Source organism: Girardinichthys multiradiatus, chromosome 4 (assembly GCF_021462225.1).
Source record: "Girardinichthys multiradiatus isolate DD_20200921_A chromosome 4, DD_fGirMul_XY1, whole genome shotgun sequence".
NCBI lineage: Eukaryota > Metazoa > Chordata > Actinopteri > Cyprinodontiformes > Goodeidae > Girardinichthys > Girardinichthys multiradiatus.
Window position 1 is genome coordinate 48,405,708 of NC_061797.1, and position 22,764 is coordinate 48,428,471.

General features: G+C 43.2%; 2 protein-coding genes across 2 annotated transcripts; one reads left to right on the plus strand and one right to left on the minus strand.

Annotated features, from left to right (window-relative positions):
* Positions 1–318: 318 nt before the first annotated feature.
* On the minus strand, positions 319–2,697 carry cebpa (CCAAT enhancer binding protein alpha). The gene has a single exon (XM_047364203.1). It carries the CDS (start codon positions 2,488–2,490, stop codon positions 1,600–1,602), a length of 891 nt encoding a protein of 296 aa, XP_047220159.1. The 5' UTR covers positions 2,491–2,697; the 3' UTR covers positions 319–1,599.
* Positions 2,698–8,397: 5,700 nt separating this feature from the next.
* On the plus strand, positions 8,398–13,380 carry cebpg (CCAAT enhancer binding protein gamma). The gene is made up of 2 exons (XM_047363700.1): positions 8,398–8,575; positions 9,562–13,380. The coding sequence occupies exon 2, from the start codon at positions 9,670–9,672 to the stop codon at positions 10,165–10,167; it is 498 nt and encodes a 165-aa protein (XP_047219656.1). The 5' UTR covers positions 8,398–8,575; positions 9,562–9,669; the 3' UTR covers positions 10,168–13,380.
* The last annotated feature ends 9,384 nt before the right edge of the window (positions 13,381–22,764 follow it).

Sequence of the window (22,764 nt, forward strand, 5' to 3'; positions counted from 1 at the left end):
ATGTCTCAGTCTGAGGATTTCAGTCTGAAATACACCTTAAAGAACAAAGTCGGGGAATAAAAACCTGCTGCAGCTACTTCATCATGATTTTTCACACCATCACTTTAATGTGTAATATCTGCTTCTAAAACCCAGGGCTCAACTAAGTTGTTTTTACTCCTCAGATAAAATATTAATGTTTGTTGTGAGTGAAAGTTGTGTTAGATGGTAAAAAATCTGCAGACTGCACCTTTAATGCCACAGAATGACACTGATAAGAGGCTGTCTGCAGGAGATTAAAAGTTTTTCAGGAAAAAAAGTCCAGAAGCACCAGGAGAATGTGATAAAACAAGGTTTTTTATTACAATGCTTCAGATTTTTTGGTATTTCATATATATATTCAATCATATATATATTTATATATAGACTTATTTTACACTTGGGTCGTAAAGATTGAAATACACAGAAACAAAGTGCTTGCTTCTTCCTCGCTGACACATGCCTGAAAATGGTTCTTGACAGAGTGATCGGTCACGGGTCAAAGGTCACGGTGGCCGATCAGAAGGCACTGTATGAGGATGATTCACCAGAGGAGAAGAGGAAGAGCCGCCCTGCATAGAAACCCTGTTCACATTTACGCAAAGAATCAACAACATATGAAAACACATGGATATGTGCAGAGAGTTCTGTTTATGTCCAGATCAGTACCCATCATGTCTCTAAGGCAAGGTGCTACAGGTCATAGTGCATATGAGACCACTGCTTCAGTCCCTGCAGAGCGGTTCCCCTACAGAGGGCATGAAGCAGCAGGTACCACAGGTTTGGTTTCAGTCAGATGGAGTTTGGCTTTGAAGGAGCTGAGGTGGGCCAAGAGAACCAGTACCAGCTGCTGTAGGAAGCCGCTTTTTGGGAATCAAAGAAAACTTCCTCACTGCTTTTTGTGGGATTCAAAACTTTTCTGATTTTTCTTTTTATATTTAATCAGAGTTGTGAATCCTGCATCGCTTCCATCTGGCAGGAAGAAAGTTTTACAGTGAGGGAAATAAGTCTGACGGGATGAAAGTGAGTCTGGACCATCATTAAGACCTGCTGCAGGGTCTGTCTCTGCAGCACTTTGCAGTTCAGTTTCAGCTCATTACATGAAGATGGTTGCTAATACAGAACTAAGCACATTATTGAAGGAAACATGGACGCCCTTCTTTAGCTGCACGGATCTGACAGCTGTTCAGTCTGGGTCAGAATAAGGCACAGAACAAGCAGAGCTCTGCTGGCTGCTCTGCAGGAATCAGCTTATCGGCTCTCCGCACAAAACTCTCAAAGAGGCACAAAACATTGAGAGAAAAGCCTTCAGAACGGGTCTCTCCCCCTCCTTTGAGGCGAGTCAGTGAGATGAAGGTCCAGTAACAAGTTCTGAGTCCAGTTCATTCAGAAAAACAAATCCTGAAACGAACCAAAGCAGTTTCAAGTCTGCTCGGTTTTCTGCGCTTTGGTTCGTTTTCTGGCTGCTGGAGGAATAACTAAGGAGAACCTGTCCAGATGTTCCTCAGTAAAGACCTCAGCTGCCTTGGTCTCCTCCCCAGTTAATCCAGCAAGTACCAGTCCAGTTGCAGTCGGGTTCCCTCAGCTCCCCATGGGTTTGAAGGAGCCGTCTGGCAGCTGTCTGAAGATGCCCCGTAGCGTGTCCAGCTCCCGGGTCAGGTGCTCCACCCTACGCCTCAGCCTGTCGTTGTCGGTCGTCAGCTCCACCACCTTCTGCTGCGTTTCCAGGTTGCGCATCTTGGCCTTGTCGCGACTCTTGCGCACGGCCACGTTGTTGCGCTCCCGCCGCAGCCGGTACTCCGGGCTGCTCTTATCGACGTGCTTCTTGGACTTCCCTCCTCCCCGCTGGTGCTCCAGCAGCTTCAGGCCACCCTGCTGCTGGTGCTGGTGGTGAGGGCTGGGCACCGGGGTCGGTGGAGGGGTCGGGTGTCCAGGCTGGAGGTGCATGGTGGTCTGCGCGCAGTGCGCAATCTGGTACTGCAGGTGCGGCATTTGCTGCTGCTGCGGCTGCTGGTGGTGCTGGGAGTACTGGGAGTGCGGGTGCGGGTGGTGGTAGGAGGGCGGAACGGTCAGGTTCAGGTCCTCCTCGTCCCGGGGTTCCTGCTTAATGGCCACCGGGCGGATGCGCGGCGGGTTGTGCTCGTAGAAGGGCTCTATCTTGGAGTCCATGTAGCCGGACATGTAGAGCTGCTGCTGGGACACAGAGTCATAGTCCCCGCTCATCATCTTCAGCTTGTCCTGCCGGGAGCTGTGGTGAAACAAGTCGGCCAGGAAGTCGTCGTTGAAGGCTGATGGGTCGATGTAGGCGCTCAGGTCGATGGAGGTCTCGTTGTCTCCGATGTCACCACCGAGGTCGGCCGGGTCTCTGTAGCCGGAGGAGGGCTGATGGCTGTGGGTCAAGCTGCTCATCAGGGGCCGGGGCGCCACCTCGTACAGGTTGGAGAGCTCCATGGAGAACCTAAAGCCGGGCATGCATGGCGAGGAGCTCCGGGAATCCAGTTTTGGAGAAAGTGGGGCGCTCAGGTGAGGATCTCAGGTGAGACCTGCTGCGGAGACGCGCTGAGTGGGACCTGGCGCTGCGTGACACTTTGATCAGCGAGAGTGCGTGGAGAGGAACTGCGTGAAGCTGCAGGCTGCGGGGTTGATTCCTGCTGCTCAGTATCCTCTGAGCTGTCAAACTGAGGCTTTATAGGAGCGGGAGAGGGAGTGGGCGGCACAGACACGGCGAAACACACACACACACACACACACACACACACACCACGAACACTTTTAACTCTGCCTGCGCTGCGCTCTAAACCATTAATCCCCAGACTTGTTCTTACAGGGACCCGGAACAGTCGGAACAGAACATAATTCTACACAGAACCGAAACATTTTAGAGAAAGAAACTGTTCATCTGGTGCACAGACACGTTCTACAACAGCCCGCGTCCAAAGTGCAGATATCTGAGCAGAGTTTGGTGTTTTCACTGTAGCACCGAGAACTTTCTACAAGTTCTGATCATCTCCTCCTGTGTGAAGATGTCCAGTGTTCTACTGACAGGAACACGGCTCCTATAATTAAACTATCTGCAGAGAAGTACAAATATAAACTTAGACGTTAATGTTTCATCTGTTTCAGACCAAACACTCAGGTACAACAACCATCAGAAAAGAACCTCATTGTGGGGGTGGGGAACGACTGAAGAGACGGACTGTAGCGCCCCCTATTGGCCGCAAACCACAGTGAACCTGCTGCTGAAACAAGTTTATTTTACGGTAAAGTTTTCCTAAAATAAAGGATTCACATTTCTGGACCTAAACAGATTTAACCTTTCCTGGATAGGTTCCTCCTGAATAAATTCTTCTCTGTAAATCCAGACGGATTGGTACCTGTAAAACTATTTTATTGAAAAGACAGTAAATAGAAAAAGGGTTTCTTGTTTGTTTCTGGCAGAGAGAAGAAATCTAAGGATTCATTCTTACCCTTTTCTGAAAAATAAATAAAACATGTCTGTTTCCAGTAAAGATTGTAATAAAAATGTTTCATTATTTACGTTTAGGAAAGCAAATCCTCAGCCATGATGCCAGATCTAGTCTGGTCCGATGTTGAGGTCCTGAACTCAGAACAGCCTCAACAGCATTCTGCTATAAAAAAAAAAAAAAAACTTCAAGCTTGTAGACATATTCATGTATTTAAATTACATTTATTTATTTTTATTAATTTCTTTACTCTCTTGTGGTCTTTTACGTCTTTTTTAATCTGTTTATAACGGATTTATTTTCGCTTTTATTTTTGATTTATTTTAATTTGTAATTTTTAAAGACATTGAAATAATTGCATGAAATCTGCTCTGTAAGTACAGGTGATCTGACCTCTATGGGTCACAGTCAGAGTTTAGTAACATACTTTCCACCCAAAAGAAGTTAAAATTTAAAAAGCAAAGTTCAAGTCTCTTATTTCCTCTCAAAACTGAGTTCATCCAAACTGCTTCTATTGGATGAAGTTCCAGCTAGGTTCTACTGATCAGACGCACTGTCCCTCTGATCATGATCAGAGTGAGCATCTTTGTTAACACAATGCCAGGGTGGAAAGACATCATCAGTGACCTTACAGAAGCAACTGTTGCTGCTCATCAGTCTATGAAGGGTTGTAAGGTCATCTCCAAACTAGAGAAAGGAAGATTATTCCCCAGAGGAAAACATCTCAGACAGCTGCTAATCTTCCCAGGAGTGGATATCCCAGCAGATTCAGCCCAAAGTCAGAGTGTGAAGCTCAGAGAAATGACCAAAAACCCAAGAGCTCCATCTCAGTCTTACAGGCCTCAGTTAGTAGGTTAAAGGTCATGGCACTAAACCAGCATGGCTGGTTGTAAGGGTTGAATGAGAAAGTATTTTCTCCCTAAAAACTTAAAGGCAGCAGAACTTAGGTTAGCAAAGCTAAATCTAAATGAGGGACAGGAGTTTTTAAACTATGTCCTCTGGACAGATGATACCAAAGAAGGGACTTCTGTCTAAAATGCTGAGAGTCACGTTTGGAGCCAACCAAACACAGCAGATGAACACATACACTTCATGCCGACAGTCAAGCACGATGGTGGAGGAATCATGATATGGGCTTCCTGTGCAGCCACTGGACTTGAAAGCCTTGCAGTCTCTGAGTGGACCGTGATGTCCTCTGAATACCAGAGTATTCTAGGGCCAAATGTGAGACCATCTGTCCAACAGCAGAGAGGACATCATAACACACACACCAAATGGTAATTTAAAGTTGCTAATTAAGCTGCCATTCGTGGGGCTAACAGGAAGAGAAGAAGAAGAAGGCTCCGACTGAAGCCCACAGACCAGGTTTAGATAGCGGATGTTAATTAGTTTGCAGTTAACATGTTTAATCAGCTTAAAGCCATTCACAGTGTTATCTGCATGTGATAACTATTTCCCTGAACTCAGCCTGATATCTGATAGAGTCCTCAGCAGGTGATGGAGCCTCCAGCTTCCTCCATTTTGTTAGGTGGGTTCTGACTGCAAAGTGAGTCCAGAACTTTCTTTCTGTGATGTTTTAAAAAGGCAAATAGGAAAAATAGTTACAGCAATCATAATCATCTCAATCAACTGTTACCAAGCTGTTCATTCCAAACCTGCACATTAAGCCCCTTTCTCTGCAGTCTTACATGAACCGACCTCCTGGGTTCCTCACAGCCACAGTAAGAAGCTTCCATCCACTCTTCATCAGCATGGAGGTCAGATTGATTTAGATCTTTCAAGGCTTTATTAAACGATTATGGAATAATGTTTAAAGTTTAAATGTATGTTTATATTCTCAAAATGATACATTATACAGGCTCAGATTAATACAGAGGTTCAACCAAATCTGTTCCTAGACGTTTGTCTACCTTCTGCTTGTTCATCATGATCGAGAGCATCTGGTGGTTTGTCCTTACAGCATGAAAAGGACTGATTGGAACGACCAACTCTCATGGAACTCAGCAAAGCTTTAAGAAATGGAGAGTGTTGTGTAAACAACTGCAGATTGCAAGATTATTAAATCAAACAGCTGCGTGGAAGTCCAAGCTATTCAGAGGAGTCTCAACTCTGCCAAGATCTGGAAGTAGACCCAAACTCTCCCTCACAGGAACAACTCAGGAGCCATTAAGGATCAAGCAACCAGACACTGCTAGAGCATCAGTGTTCCTGGCCACAGTGAAACCAGTTTTACCAGCCGGTCTGTGCAGCTGCACTCATGGACAACCCATATGTCTTGTGGAGAAAAGGTTGTTGGTCAGATTATTCAAAGATTGCGCTGTTTGGCCACAGTGACAAGAAATATGCTTGGAGAAGTCAGTTTTCATGCCTGAGATGTGTGAAGCATGTTGTTTCATAGCCAGTGGTACTGACGTACTGGACAGAGTGAATGTAATAATGAAGAAGGATGACTACCTCCAAGTTCTTCAACTTCCCTTCAGATCAGCAGCAGATGGTGGAAAAACTGGACCCAGATGGATTTTCTATAATCTCAAACACACATCCAAACCGAAGACATAGAATCTAGGATCAGGCTTCAGTAAAAATCTCCCAATGTGAAAAAGATCAAGAGGCCATGAAATTATCGGAGAAACGTTATGAATTAGGTTCATGGATTCCTGCAGAACTCTGTGGGCATTAATATGTTTCAGTGATTCTTTAGGAGGTTCTGCAGAATACAGCTGAGTCTCACTAAATTAGATTAGCTCAGTTTAATTAAGTCATTCAATTCAAACAGTGAAACTCGTCTAGATTCTTTCAACACACAGTGATGTATACACAGCGGTAATGTAGGTGATCCTGCCTTACATGAAAAAACTAAATTTGGTGTCTCAGAAATACAGAATATTAAATCAGAACAATAAAAAGAATTTAATGACAGAAATGTCATGTTTTGGTCAAAACAGTCATGTGGAAAATGCCTCACTTGACAACCGTCTAGCAGACAGTCCCTTACTCTGTCCACGGGGACGGTCAAAAGCTGGCCTGCAGCTGGAGTCAGAGCTTAAGCCTAACCTTAAAAGTAGACAGGGTGTCTGCCTCACGGACTAAAACTGGGAGCTGGTTCCACAGGAGAGGAGCCTGATAACTAAAGGATCTACCTCCCATTCTACTTCTAGAGACTCTAGGAACCACCAGTAAACCTGCAGTCTGAGAACAAAGTGCTCTGTTAGGAACATATGGAACAATCAGATCTCTGATGTATGATGGAGCTAGATCATTAAGGGCTTTATATGTGAGGAGGAGAATTTTAAATTATATTCTGGATTTAACAGGGAGCCAATGAAGGGAAGCTAAAATAGGAGAAATATGATCTCTCTTTTTAATTTTCATCAGAACTCTTGCTGCAGCATTTTGAATCAGCTGAAGGCTTTTAACTGCATTTTGTGGACATCCTGATAGTAACGAATTACAATAGTCCAGCCTTGAAGTAACAAATGCATGGACTAGTTTTTCAGCGTTAATATGGGATTTAAATGACATGTCCTGGTCAAAAATAACACCAAGGTTTTTGCCATCTAGATTAAATGGTTGACTAAGCAGAAGGTCTGTCTAATGTTCTGGTCTAAAGACAACAACTTCTATCTTGTCTGAATTTAAAAGCCAAAAATTTAAAGTCATCCAAGTTTTTATGTCTTCCAGTCATTCCTGTAGTCTATCTAACTGGTTGGACTCTTCGGGCTTTATAGAGAAATGTAGTCGAGGATCCTTCTTTGTGTTAAACCACTCCTGAACCAGAGACAACTTACCATGGTAATGACTGGACTGTTGCACCGTTTCAGAGTTCAGACCTCAGACTCAGCAGGAAGAGTGGAGAGGAACAGAATCCAAGCTGCTGGTGATCCAGTGTGACATTTTCACAGTCAGTGATAATTTGATGAGCCATGTCGTCTGGCGATTGTTGGCCCAGTGCGTTGTATCGGGTCCAAAGTTGGAGCAGCCGTCTACCAGGACATTTTAGAAAACCTGGGCTACCTGAACACTTCAGCAGAACCATAGGCTGATCTCCTTCATGCCAAGCCGCACTGATGCAGTAATTAATGCGGTAAAAGCACCAACTAAATACTGAGAGCAGTCACTGTTCAGAGCATGATTTTACTGGTCACTAGGTCCACATTTTTAGAAATAAAATCTTTTTTTAAATTTTCTGATGTCATGTAAGTTTATGAGAAGTCAGAATCATCAAAACCAACTGAAACAAACATTGAAATAAATCACCCTGTGTGGAATATATCACTATAATATATGAGGTTTACATTTTTATTGAATTATAAATAACTGAATCTTTCGATGAGATTATAATTCATCTATGTCATTAATCAGGTTTATTTAATAAGATTTAGATTCATTTTGGTCTATGGTTATATCCACACAGCTCAGGTGCCATTTTTCTTCAGGCTTAAATCAGTCTGTATAATTAATGAGTCTCACTTAATTCATTCCTAATTTGAAGCAATGAAATAAATAAACTTTTGAATAGTATCCTAACTAATTGAGGTGGCCCTGTATAACGATCTTCTGATGTGTAAAGAAAATTCAATTTGTCAGACTCAAACTGAGACTCCTTATCTCCTTAAACCTGCTCCTTAGAGTCCTAACATCTACTTCGAGAAGAATCTGTATAATAACAACAATAATAATAATGTATTATTTTTAGATGTTTTATAAGGAGCCATCTCAGTTTCAGGAAGGCTAAATCAGATGAAGTCATACAAGTTTGAACTCATCTGACCAACCTCACATTTACATAAACAAAACCAACAGAAAGGATGCTTCCTATTGGTCCGTCTACATGTCACTCTGGCAAAGAATTGCGTCACTCTTCCAAATACTGAACGCTGATTCGTGCCGGGCTCTTTTCGCTGGCGCCTTCTGGCCCCTGATTGGTTTATCATGAATATCGCCGAACATGGTAAAGGGAGATTTCGCAATCGGTTGCTGTCCATGTTCCAAACAAAAACAGTGCGAGCGGTCAGAGACGCTATTAAAGTGACATTTTCTGCCCCGATCTGTCCGGATAGACGGATTGTTAAACCATCGGTCTCCTGTTGAAGGTAAACTTTGGGTTTTTGGCTCAGAAACAGAGATTGATCCTCGATGAGCGTCAGTGGAGGAAGCTAATAGGCTAACAGCTAACTGGTTTGGTTTAAAACAGAGAAAATGTCCCAGTTTGTGTCTAAAACCGTGTCTAACTGCCGGTAGGTGGTATTTTTAGACCCGGGTTTCGGTAGTTTCAGGGAAAACAGCGAATAAGATGCTCTAATAGAACTAAAAGTTATTTCGGTTCCGGGAAAATACCCGTTTCGCATTTTAATCTACGTGTTCGGTCCAGTTTTCTCGTTCTGTTAGTTCTACATATTAATATTGGACACAGCTCAGTTCGGTGCGGGTATTAAAAGTGAGGTTTGTGCTGAGACCCGCATGAGTCGGAGTTCCCCTCAGTGATGATGCAACAGCAGGCAACAGCCGCTGTTTCACCCGGATCGCGTTCTGCTGCACACAGCTCAGCTGCTGCATAGCAACGCGCCGACCAATCACAGAGCGGCGGAGTCACGTAAACAGGAATGACGGCGTGATGAATAGAATATAATAGAATAAATCTTTATTTGTCCCTCAGTGGGGAAATTCCCAGTGTAGAGCAGTAAAATGGAAACACAAAATAATACATTATTATTTTAGATTACGCATTTTATTCAACAATATCATCCGTTTTATTGTTATTACTATTGTCGTTAAGCTGACACAGTCCTGAGGTGGTGTAGGTTTTCAGATAGAGCTGATCTAGCTCATAAATGCAGTGAAATGGCCCTTCTTCATACTGCAGAATCAGAAGCTAACTTCAGTGTTGTGTTGTTTGATGGCGTATAAAACATACAGATTATAAAACCTGACCAGATGAATGTTTGCTGGCTAGGAAGTGACCAAAACTATATTTTCTTCTCAGATTTTTATTTTCCAACTCCTTTGATGTTACATCAGCTGGCTTCTGCATGTGTGTTTGACGTCCTAAACATTCTCATGTCTCCGTCTCGTCCACCAGACCGGCTCAGCTCCCAGATCTCCTCCTCGTCTTGTTCTTGTCACCGATTCATCTCTATATCTGAGGAGGCTTCAGTCAAACTTCAGTTCCTGCAGGCAACACATCCAAATGAGCCGGCGGCAGCAGCCGAAACCCAGCACAACTGACCACAACGGCGTGAGTGTCATCCAGAGCCAGGCCCACGCCACCTCATCCTCCCCATCCCTGCCAGCCGCCATAACTGGACTACAGCAGGTCCCTCAGCTCATTCCTGCCAACCCTTCTGCTGCCGGAGGAAAATCCATACCTCCAAGCAAGATGAAGAAGCCCTCTGTGGACAAGGACAGCGACGAGTACCGGCAGCGGCGCGAGCGCAACAACCTGGCGGTGAAGAAGAGCCGCATGCGCAGCAAGCAGAAGGCGATGGACACGCAGCAACGCGTCAACGAGCTGAAGGAGGAGAACGAGCGGCTGGAGGCCAAAATCAAGCTGCTCAGCAAGGAGCTGAGCGTGCTCAAAGACCTTTTCCTGGAGCATGCTCACAACCTGGCTGACAACGTGCAGCCACCATCCGGCGTCGAGGGCACCAGCCCTGTCCCTAACGGCAACCCCACCAATGGGCAGTGAGTGGCGGGGCCACAGGGACTTTAGTATCTGCAGGTTCTCTGGAAACAAGCCTCACATCTTCTTCTCTGCTTTTCTTCATGGTTATCTGTCATTATTCCCATTAGCCATGGCCCCGCCCTTTTAAATGATGTCACCTGGAGACGTTTCAGTGTTTAGCTTCCAGGACTGGAAACGACTTTTGCTATAATCCAGTAAAATCTCAGACTACCAAGACTTCTGTCAACAGGGGCCGATACTCTGATCAGTTCTGAGGGACATTGGCGTCGGACTACACATGGTTCTGTCGGACCTTCCTGCTGTGACACCTGGAGTCTGTTTTTATGACCATTATGTTATTTTTATTCCACAAAGAGCTTTTAGAGTTTTTCACACTGAAGGTTCATTCACTACAAGTTGGTGTTTAAAGGACAGTTCTGCTGTTTTTCTACAGTGAACTCCAGTGTGGTGTGACCATGCTGGGTGGAAGCATGAAGCGGAGCAGGCCCGTGACCTCAGGAGGCAGAACTGTCCTTTATCACTGGGTTTTATGAACACCATTGCACAAGTTTAATGTTTGTGTGTGATCGGTGGAGTGTTTGTGCACATGTGCACCGTGTCTGAAATGTTTCTGTCTCCGTTCTGGAACCAGGAAGAAAGAGCTGGAGAACAAATGAGGTGTTCTTCTTCATCAGTGAGGTCTTCCAGCTTCATGAAAAGCAGAGCAGAACCCCGGCACACAGCATTTCCAGAACTCCATTCAAACCATCCTGCTTTCAGTTGTAGCTTCACCACATCTGTGATCTGGTGTTTCTGCAGCAGAATAACTTGATCCGATTCTGATTTCAAACACGGAAACTGAGTTATTCAGTTTGGAAACAGTTAGTTTGAACGCTAGTGTCTTTGAAAAGTATTCACCCCCTTGGCTTTTGACCTATTTTCTAATGTTCCAATCTGTAATTTAAATGTTTTTAAAATCTTATGTCATGGATCTGCACAAACTAGTCTTAAGTTAGAGAAGTGAAATGAGAAAAATATATATATTAAAGAAAATTGGCATCTGCATATGTTTTCAACCCCTTTGCCATGAAGTCCCGAAAACGTTCTGGTGCCTCTAATTACCCTCAAAGTTCCATAATTACTGAAATGAAGTTCACCTGTGCAGGTCACATGATCTGTCAGTATAACCACACCTTATTAAGGGCATTAATCAGAGAGGCAGCACAGAAACCAAAGGTAACCCTGGAGGAGCTGCAGAGTTTCACAGCAGAGACCGGAGAATCTGTCCATAGGACTACAATAAGCCTCCATAGAGCTGGGCCGGAAATTTGCTTAAAGGCACGTAGGCAACTCCCCTGACATGGAGGAAGGAGCTCTGTTCAAATGAGGGTAGAATATAAGTTTTTCAAATCCAACAGATCCCATCTCCTCAAGAACACTTTCACCATAGTAAAACATGGTGCTGACAGCATCATGCTGTGGGGATGTTTTCCAGCAGCAGTGACTGGGAAACTGGTTCGAGTGGAGGGAAAGATGGGTGGTGCTAAATACAGGGACAATTCTGGAGCGAAACCTGTCAGTCTCCCTGTAATCTGAGTTTGGGACGGAGGTTCACCTTCCAGCAGGGCCACGACCTGCAGCAAACTGGTCCAGTCAAAGTCCAGACTGAGAATCTGTGGTTAGACTTGAAGAATGCTGTTCACGTGGTAAAAACATCCAACATGAAGGAGCTAGAGCAGATTAGCCTTAAGGAATGGGTAAAAGTACCAGTGGGAGGATGTAGCGAGCTCATGGAGATTGATCTAAAGCCACTTGGAGCTGGAATTGTTTTACAAAGTACTGACTTTAGGGGAGTGAACAGTTATACACGCTGAAGGTTTCTGTTATTTTGGCCTAGTTGTCCTTTGCTTCACAATAGAGAAAATAATACATCTTCAATGTTGTAAGAATGTTCTGTAAATGAAATGGTGACAACTTTTAATCAATTTTAACTCCAGGTTTAAGCTCCAGGCAACGGAACATGAAAAATACCTAGGGGGTGAATACTTTTGCAAGGCAGTGTATGTCCCAATCTGAATGAGAAACTATCAGAACCATCTGAGCAGCCCAGATTCTGACTCTGCAGCCTGGAACAGGAAGCTGCAGTGGTTTGTGTTGAAACCGAACCCCTGACCTACTCCACTCCACATGCCCTCACCTGCCCAGACAGGTGTGTTTGTGTGCAGAGCGCCGGGCGGACCCAGACACCTCAGCCTCCTCAAGAGAGCCGCAGCTTTAGGTAAATCCTGCTTTAAACGGGTCGGGTCGTTAGCGGCCTGCTAATGAGGTCTGAGCAGATCGAAACAGGCCCCCACGATGCAGCAGGGAGGGGGCGGGGCCTCTGTGTGCCAGACTTTATAATTATCTGATGTTTATGCAGGCGTGGAGTGTTTGTGTGTCAGGAGCTTCACCTGACCACAAGTGTGGTGCTCAGAGCTCCTGATCCACAGGGATTCCTCACTATGAGCCGAGTTTTTAATGGATCCATTTCTGATTCAGCTGTGAGATTCAGGCCCGGTAACCATGGCGTTCTGCTTTGTTCATGAGAACAGTTCAGTTTCAGTTCAGAGAGTCTAGGATCTGTTCAGGAAAGTAAAACACAGAACACCTGCTGTTTACCTGCTGGGTGTCTGGTTCCCATGGTAACGTGATGCTCAACTGTAAATGCAGCTTCTTCAGTAACGAGATGTCCATCTCAGCTGAGGATCAACACAGCTCAGTTTGGATTAACCGCTGAGAAGATGTCAGAGACCAGCCTCTACTGTGTTTGAAGATCATCAGGGGTGAGATGAATCTGATCGCTGTAACACCTGTGAGGTGTCTAAAACCCAAACCTTTGATCAACTACGTGAACGTGGATCAGTCAGATCCGCTGATTGTGTTTTTCTAATGAAGCTCTGAGGTGTGTGGTGTCTGCTGAAGGTTTGAATCCAGGTGTAGTGGGAAACCTGCTGGGAGCCTCTCTGAGCACCTCCTGCATCGTTCTCACCTTTCTATTGTTGTATTTTCTAGTCTTCTTCTCCAGCTGCATGTTGTGAAGGGAGGTGTTTGCATGAATATGTGGGGGGGAGGGGGCAGCTCTGATTTCTCTGTTGCCGGGCAGCATTTCTCTGTCAGTCAGCTTTTTTTATATCAGCACAGAGACCTGGTGAAGGGGGGTTTACATGTATGATATAAATTAAATCTGAGTTAAAGTTCTGCTGTGTCCCGACTCGTCTTTCTTGTTAGGGTGGAAGTGTTCATCTGCTGCCAGCTGGCACCATGATGGATGATCAGAGTTTTGGTTTTAAATGGGACTCAAAGGTTTTCCAGACAAGGTGGTGTTTCTGTTTATTTGGAGTACATCCTCCCACACAGGCGGAGCGGCCCGGCCCGTACCATGCTGGCACCTCCCTGAAGCTCTGAAGATCTCTTCAGAGCATTCTTCTACTTGACTGCTGCAGCTTCAGCTAACACACATTTAAATGATGAGGTGGGTTGAAAACCAGCACGTCTCTCTGTCTCCCACTACCCATAATCATCTGCAGCCAAACCTTTGGCTCTTCATACAGAACTGCAGCAGGAAAAGCTGCTTTCAGCTGCGTTTTGAATGTTTTATGCAAGTTTTGACCGTCTTTTCACAACAAAACCACAAAAATGTGTTTTTTCACTGGGTTGGGTGTTTTATTTTCCATAAATGTAGAACATTGTTATTTTGTTACCTTGTTGAAAGCTTGTAATTATTAACTCCTGGAATGAAACTTTTTGCTCAGAATATATTTATGAAAATCTATTAAATGTTTCTGTATGGAAGTAAAATAATCTCATTAGAATCAGACATTTTTTTAAATATTGAATTTATAACACTGAATTTTTATCCTGTGCAATTATGTATGTGAATTTATTTTTGTACTTAAAATTTGCCTGAAAAAATTCACCTGCAGAAATTTGCCTGCAAATGTGTTGACCTTCTGGTGACTCAAGCCAAAGCAATCAGCACTCGATCGAGTCGAGCGTCTTTTAGCCAATCAGATTACACTTATTTGATCACGTGACACGCCATTGCCTTGGGCATAGCCTTTTCTGGATAGTGACTTAATGAAGATCAGTAATGACATTCAAATGGGTTGTAATTACCTGGTGTTTTGTAATATATATATTTTTGGCAGAAAAATCTCTTCACTGATGTTCATTAAGCCACTATCCAGCAACTATCCAACTGTTAAGAGACTCGCCTGGTAAGAGAAAAGAGCAGAGACACACAAAGAATACAGAAGCACTGATCCAGGAGTACTTTCTATGGGAAGGAAAAGTAAATGTTAATGGATGTAGCTCCTTTAGTCGTTTCATCTAGAAAGAAAGAACAGATAAACTCTGAGCCAGTTTTCAAGATTAGAGTCTGAAAGAGAGCACATAGAGTTAGTCACAGTAGAAGCTCAGTCAGTAGCCATGTCTAGGAGAGAGAAAGGGTTAAACACTGAAAGACAGGGCTATGTGGATCATCGGTAGAAGGTGAGCATTAAGTTGTTGCCAGCAGAAGCTTGGACGATGCCCCTCTCCAGAAAGGTGTCACAGGTAGACACAGAGTCAGTCCAGGTGTAGCTTCTAGGAAGAGAAAAGAGAGAACAAAGTTAAAAACTGAAATAACAGCAAATAATGCAAAATTGGAGAGTAGTGTGAGAATGTAGCGAAGAGGGTGAAAGTGGTCATTATGTCCTCCAGCAGCCTAAGCCCATAGCAGCATAACTACAGAGATAGCTCAGGATAAACTAAGCCACTCTAACTATAAACTTTATCAAAAAGGAAAGTTTTAAGCCTAGCCTTAAAAGTAGACAGGGTGTCTGTCTCACGGACTAAAACTGGGAGCTGGTTCCACAGGAGAGGAGCCTGATAACTAAAGGATCTGCCTCCCATTCTATTTCTAGAGACTCTAGGAACCACCTATAAACCTGCAGTCTGAGAACAAAGTGCTCTGTTAGGAACATATGGACCAATCAGATCTCTGATGTATGATGGAGCTAGATCATTAAGGGCTTTATATGTGAGGAGGAGAATTTTAAATTCTATTCTGGATTTAACAGGGAGCCAATGAAGGGAAGCTAAAATAGGAGAAATACAGGTCCTTCTCAAAATATTAGCATATTGTGATAAAGTTCATTATTTTCCATAATGTCATGATGAAAATTTAACATTCATATATTTTAGATTCATTGCACACTAACTGAAATATTTCAGGTCTTTTATTGTCTTAATACGGATGATTTTGGCATACAGCTCATGAAAACCCAAAATTCCTATCTCACAAAATTAGCATATTTCATCCGACCAATAAAAGAAAAGTGTTTTTAATACAAAAAACGTCAACCTTCAAATAATCATGTACAGTTATGCACTCAATACTTGGTCAGGAATCCTTTTGCAGAAATGACTGCTTCAATGCGGCGTGGCATGGAGGCAATCAGCCTGTGGCACTGCTGAGGTCTTATGGAGGCCCAGGATGCTTCGATAGCGGCCTTTAGCTCATCCAGAGTGTTGGGTCTTGAGTCTCTCAACGTTCTCTTCACAATATCCCACAGATTCTCTATGGGGTTCAGGTCAGGAGAGTTGGCAGGCCAATTGAGCACAGTGATACCATGGTCAGTAAACCATTTACCAGTGGTTTTGGCACTGTGAGCAGGTGCCAGGTCGTGCTGAAAAATGAAATCTTCATCTCCATAAAGCTTTTCAGCAGATGGAAGCATGAAGTGCTCCAAAATCTCCTGATAGCTAGCTGCATTGACCCTGCCCTTGATAAAACACAGTGGACCAACACCAGCAGCTGACACGGCACCCCAGACCATCACTGACTGTGGGTACTTGACACTGGACTTCTGGCATTTTGGCATTTCCTTCTCCCCAGTCTTCCTCCAGACTCTGGCACCTTGATTTCTGAATGACATGCAGAATTTGCTTTCATCCGAAAAAAGTACTTTGGACCACTGAGCAACAGTCCAGTGCTGCTTCTCTGTAGCCCAGGTCAGGCGCTTCTGCCGCTGTTTCTGGTTCAAAAGTGGCTTGACCTGGGGAATGCGGCACCTGTAGCTCATTTCCTGCACACGCCTGTGCACGGTGGCTCTGGATGTTTCTACTCCAGACTCAGTCCACTGCTTCCGCAGGTCCCCCAAGGTCTGGAATCGGCCCTTCTCCACAATCTTCCTCAGGGTCCGGTCACCTCTTCTCGTTGTGCAGCGTTTTCTGCCACACTTTTTCCTTCCCACAGACTTCCCACTGAGGTGCCTTGATACAGCACTCTGGGAACAGCCTATTCGTTCAGAAATTTTTTTCTGTGTCTTACCCTCTTGCTTGAGGGTGTCAATAGTGGCCTTCTGGACAGCAGTCAGGTCGGCAGTCTTACCCATGATTGGGGTTTTGAGTGATGAACCAGGCTGGGAGTTTTAAAGGCCTCAGGAATCTTTTGCAGGTGTTTAGAGTTAACTTGTTGATTCAGATGATTAGGTTCATAGCTCGTTTAGAGACCCTTTTAATGATATGCTAATTTTGTGAGATAGGAATTTTGGGTTTTCATGAGCTGTATGCCAAAATCATCCGTATTAAGACAATAAAAGACCTGAAATATTTCAGTTAGTGTGCAATGAATCTAAAATATATGAATGTTAAATTTTTATCATGACATTATGGAAAATAATGAACTTTATCACAATATGCTAATATTTTGAGAAGGACCTGTATGATCTCTCTTTAATTTTCATCAGAACTCTTGCTGCAGCATTTTGAATCAGCTGAAGGCTTTTAACTGCATTTTGTGGACATCCTGATAGTAACGAATTACAATAGTCCAGCCTTGAAGTAACAAATGCATGAACTAGTTTTTCAGCGTCACTCCTAGATAGGATATTTCTAATTTTGGCAATGTTCCGGAGGTGAAAGAAGGAAATCCTAGAAACCTGTTTAATATGGGATTTAAATGACATGTCCTGGTCAACAATAACTCCAAGGTTTTTTACTTTATTATCAGAGGTCAATTTAATGCCATCCAGGTTAAGTGATTGACTAAGCAGTTTCTTTTTTAAAGACTCCGGTCCAAAGACGACAACTTCTGTCTTGTCTGAATTTAGAAGCAGAAAATTTAAAGTCATCCAAGTTTTTATATCTTCAAGACATGCTTGTAGTCTATCTAACTGGTTGGGCTCATCAGGATTTATGGATAAGTAAAGCTGAGTATCATCAGCGTAACAGTGAAAATTCATCCTATGCTGCCTGATAATTTTACCTATTGGAAGCATATATATAGTAAAGAGAATTGGCCCAAGTACTGAACCCTGTGGTACTCCACAATTAACCCTGGAGTTTAAAGATGATTTATCATTTACATGAACAAACTGGAATCTGTCAGACAGATAAGATTTAAACCAGCCTAGCGCTGTTCCCCTGATCCCTACAGCATATTCCAGCCTTTCTAAGATAATTTTGTGATCGACTGGATCAAATGCAGCACTGAGATCTAACAGAACCAGAACAGACACAAGTCCATTATCTGAGGCCATAAGAATATCATTAGTGACTTTTAGCAGAGCTGTTTCAGTGCTATGATGAGCTCTGAAACCTGACTGAAACTCTTCAAACAGGTCATTGCTGTATAAATGTTCACACATTTGATTAGCAACTATTTTCTCAAGAATTTTAGATAAGAATGGAAGATTGGATATAGGTCTGTAATTTATTAAATCATCTCGATCAAGCGAAGGTTTCTTAAGCAAAGATTTAATTACAGCTACCTTAAAAGCTTGTGGTACATATCCATTTACTAAAGATAGATTAATCCTATCTAAAATGGGGCTGGTAATCAGAGGGAACACTTCCTTAAATAATCTGGTTGGGATTGGGTCTAACATACAAGTTGAAGGTTTAGATGAAGCTAATATTTCTGATAACTCAGGAAGCTCCACAGGATCAAAACAGTCCAAACACGAATCAGGTTCTGCAGTTACTTCCAATGTTGTCTCACTTGCTGAGGATGAAGTAATCATCTTCAGGATTATGTCAAAGATTTTATTTATAATAGAATCAATTTTATTTAAGAAGAATCCCATAAAGTCATGACTGCTAAGAGCTAAGGGAATGGATGGCTCAACAGAGCTATGACTCTGTGTAAGTTTAGCAACTGTACTAAAGAGAAACCTAGGATTATTCTTGTTCTTTCTATTAATGATGAGAAATAAGCTGTTCTAGCTTGGCGAAGTGTCTTTTTATATGAATGTTAATTTCTGCTGGTGAATTTTTGCTGGCAAATTTTAAGTACAAAAAAGAAATTCACATACATGATTGCACAGGATAAAAAGTCAGTGTTATAAATTCAATGTCTAAAAAATATCTGATTCTAATAAGACTATTTTACTTCCATATTTTTCTGTCCATTGTGAAGCATATGATGTTCTAGTTATTGAAGATACATCTTAAATCTTCATTTCTGGAATCAGAAAACCTTTATTGCTGCGTGGAGTTCTGTTGCTGAAACGACGCTCGCCGTTAAAGAAAAAAGCATCAGTCAATAAATGAATTTTTCTGACAGACAATTAAATGAAAGCTTTATTTTATAGAGATGGGACCTCAGTCCATTTGGGCTTATTGCAGAAAAACCTCTTTGGGTGGTTCCTTCAGTATGTAGGTGTTTATTGTTCTGTGTTAGCTGAGGGTGCTGGGATTCACTGTGACCACTAACCAGGTCAGAGTTCTGCTGAGGTTCAATAAGAGCCGCCCCGAAACTTGGACCAAATGGGACCAAAAGCCAATTTCCTCTTGGACCCATGAACCCCAGCCTCCAAAGCACCTCTAGGCACTTATTCAATTAATCAGTGTTGGTTCCATGTTTAAATGGACCTTCTTACAAACAACACCAGCAGCTCTACAGATAACAACATTGGATTAACTGTTGAATGTGACGATTTTCAATGCAGGAATACAACTAATGCATTTAAAGACTCAATAATATTAATAATAATGAGCCCTAATAGGGGTGCCAAGAATCTCCAAAGTTTGCTTATGCTTTGGACCAGCCCTGACTGTGATATTCTCTCACTCTTGTAAAATCTAAAGGATTTTCATTTGTTTGGTTTGACGGTGCTGGGTTTGAAGATGTGTGCTGCAGCTACAACTAAGCTACATAAATGTTTGCTGCCATTATCTCTGTTGGCAGCATTCATGTGAGCACCTGTGGAGATCAACCAGTAGATTAACTGCTGCTGCACAGGTTGCAGACAGATTGGTGTCCAGTGTCTGTAGAAGTCTGCACCGGTGTGGAGAACTCTGCAGAATGACATCAGAACTCCACTGCTGGAAATGATGAAGCTTGGGATGTCTGGGATGAACCTCTTTCTGCTTTAAATCTGTAGCCTGAGAACACTTTTACCTGCTGTCCTGTTAACTGTGTGTGTGTGTGTGTGTGTGTGTGTGTGTGTGTTTGTGTGTGTGTGTGCGTGTGTATGTGTGTGTGAGTGTTTGCGGACAGATAAGATTGCAGTGATTAAAGGTTATCTCGAGTCTTCGGCCTTATACACCACACTGAGTGAATGATTGACACGTTGACATCATGAACTCACCCAGAAGGCGTCTCAAAGGTCGGACTGAGCATGTCAGCAAGTTGGTGGGCCGTCAAACGTCTCTGTCTGACACAGAACCAGTCCTCCTCTGCACATTGTTCCCATAATTACCTGCAATGTCATCCAGTCAGCATCTAAAAATAAGCCTCAGTCTGTGTGTGTGTTGGGATGATAACTCATCATCAGTCTACTGGAAACTGGAATGTCAGCTTTTGTCTGAGCTCACACTGAACAATGGGTTCAACCCTTTATTCTCCAACTGGAGGAATCTAACGCAGTGAACCTGTGGGAGAACGAGTTCTACTCAGAGAAGACCAAAACTGAACAGCTTCACCTGCATGAAAACACCAGCTAACACTATGCATCAGCCTGAACATATCTTCCACACAGTGAAACATGGTGGTGACAGCATCATGCTGTGGAAAGTTAATCAGACTTGACAAGAAGATGGATGGAGCTGAATCCAGGACAATCCTGAATGAAAACCTGTTAGAGGCTGGAGGAGATCTGTGACTGGGGTGGAGGATCACCGTCCAGCAGGACAACTACCGGTACCCTGAACGTCCAGCCAGAGATAGAATGGGATGGTTTAGATCAAATCAGACTCATCTGCTAGAATGGCCCAGTCAAAGTCCAGAACTAAATTAAACTGAGAATCTGTGGCAAGGCTTGAAAACTGATGTTCACAGATGCTCTCCATCCAGTCTGAGATGTTTTACAAATAAGAATGAGCAGACCCTTCAGTCTGTAGATGTTCAAACTGGTAGAGGCAAATCTGGACCTGCAGCCAGTGGAGGTTCTATAAAGTATGAACTCAGAGAGGCTGAATACAGATGCATGCCATACTTTTCAGATTTGTCTGTGTAAAAATACCAAAAAACATAAATTGTTTTCCTTCCACTTAAATGTTCTGTGTTACTTTGTTTTGGTCTGTCACAGAAAACTGAAATAAAATCCATTGACGTCTGCAGTTGAATCGGGACAGAATGTGGAAAAGGTAAAGGAATAAATACCACAGCTGTGTGAAACGCTGCTCTGCAGATCCACATGTTGAGCACAGTTTTAGATGAAGTGACATTCAGCGTTTCTGCTCATTACCCTTTCACAGATACGACAGCATGAGGAAAGCAGCTTGTTTGTAAACAGAAACGGACTCATACTGGGTCAAAGTTTCTGTTTCCAGCTGAAATTACTGAACTGTGATAAGTGAAGTCCTCCTGATCAGAGTTCTGCTCAGTTTCAGCCTGTGTGGATGCAGCAGGAGGTTCCTGTTCTCTCTCTGGATGTTACCTGCATGCAGAGCTCTTCTCCACGTTTTCTTTTGATGACTTGTTCTCCACATCTGAATTGTGAATCATCCCTCTCTTACTTTCTCCCATCCCCAGATGGTGAAACACGACTGAACCTAAACCTTCAAACATAAAAATGAGCGAGGGCCTCGTCCTCAGCCGCCCGGACTTATTTGTATGAAATCCACCTCCTGTGAGAATCTGGCAGAGGTTTTCCCTCAGGAACATCTGGAAAATGTGTTTTTCGCTTGTTTCCTGGCTTCTGTCTCTGTATCTCACATTTGCAGCTTGAGGACTCTCCTCCATCTCTCTGCAACTTCAGCTCCACCGTGGCAGGAAACAGGCAGGAATATCAGAGAGATGAAAATGTTTAGCTGGTTTGTTTCTGAATCAAGCACCCAGCGTTCCAGCATCTCCACCTGCTCACTCTGACTGCAGACCAGAACCGGCCACAGAGAAGGACGAGCGCCTGCCTCAACCAGCCTCAATGAGAGGAAAAGGAAGAGACAATAATCTGATTCTTGGTGGAGAGCTGAGTTCATCCTGGCTGCTTCCTATGGATTAAAGGTGAAGCAGATCTGCCTGGAGCTGCTGATCGAAGGCATGAATGAAGTGATCATCAGAGAGCAGCAGGAAGACATCTCTAATCCTGGTTTTAAACCTGTTCTATGCTGTTTTATTCTGATATCTCCAAAGTTTTATTGTGTCTTTATCCTGGTTTTATTCTCGTATTTACTCTTATACTGTTTTTATTTTAGTTTTAGTGAACTTTTATCCAGTTATTTCATTATTTATTTAGATTTTATCCTCTTATCAGCCTAAAATTTATTCTGATTTTGATTTTTGTTTACACCTTAGGTTTAATCCTGGAATTATCTTGTCGTTAGCTCCAGATTTCCTCATTCAATCCTTGTGTTAAAGTGATTATTTTAAAGGAGAAGCAACTGCTCATCAACATGGGAAGGGTCATAAGGTCATCTCCAAAGGTCATCTCCATCATTCTACAGAGAGAAAGATTATTCCCAAACAGAAAATATCTTCCCAGGAATGGACGTCCCAGCAGATTCAGTCCAAGGTCAGAGCGTGAAGCTCAGAGAAATGACCAAAAACCCAGGAGCTCCACCTCAGACTTTACAGGCCTCGGTTAGGAGGGTGAAGGTTAAAAGTTGTGACACTGAACCAGTATGGCTGTTTGGAAGGGTTGAAGGAGAAAGCCTCTCCTGTCAGCACTTTCCGATCAGTGAGGTTTTTCAGTTGAAGGCGTTTTTCTGCTCTTTCCAGAAGCTTCTCACATTCTGCATTTAAACTCAGGTTGAGATGAACCTGGGAAGAACTTTGTAGACATGAACCCAGTAATGTGTCAGCAGAGTAACCACGCAGCCACACAGAGATGAACCCGCTGAGGAACAGAGAAGATGGTTTTTGGTTCTCAGCTCAACAGAAGCTGATCTCAACTGTAGCTGAACAATCTGACCAGAACCAGAACTCAAATGAAAATCATGTTCATGTTACTTTTTGATGGGGTCATGAGAAAGTGCTCTGTGTGTGTCTGAAGAGTAAACCGAAGCTGTATGATTGAGCTTTTCTGTTGGTGGAACTGAGCTTAGGAACTTCTGAAGGGTGAGAAGATGTTTCCTGAGAAAGAAGAGGAAGAAGAGGCGGAAGGTGAAGATGTTCCTCTTTTCATGGACCACAATCTACAACTCAGAGAGAAGCTG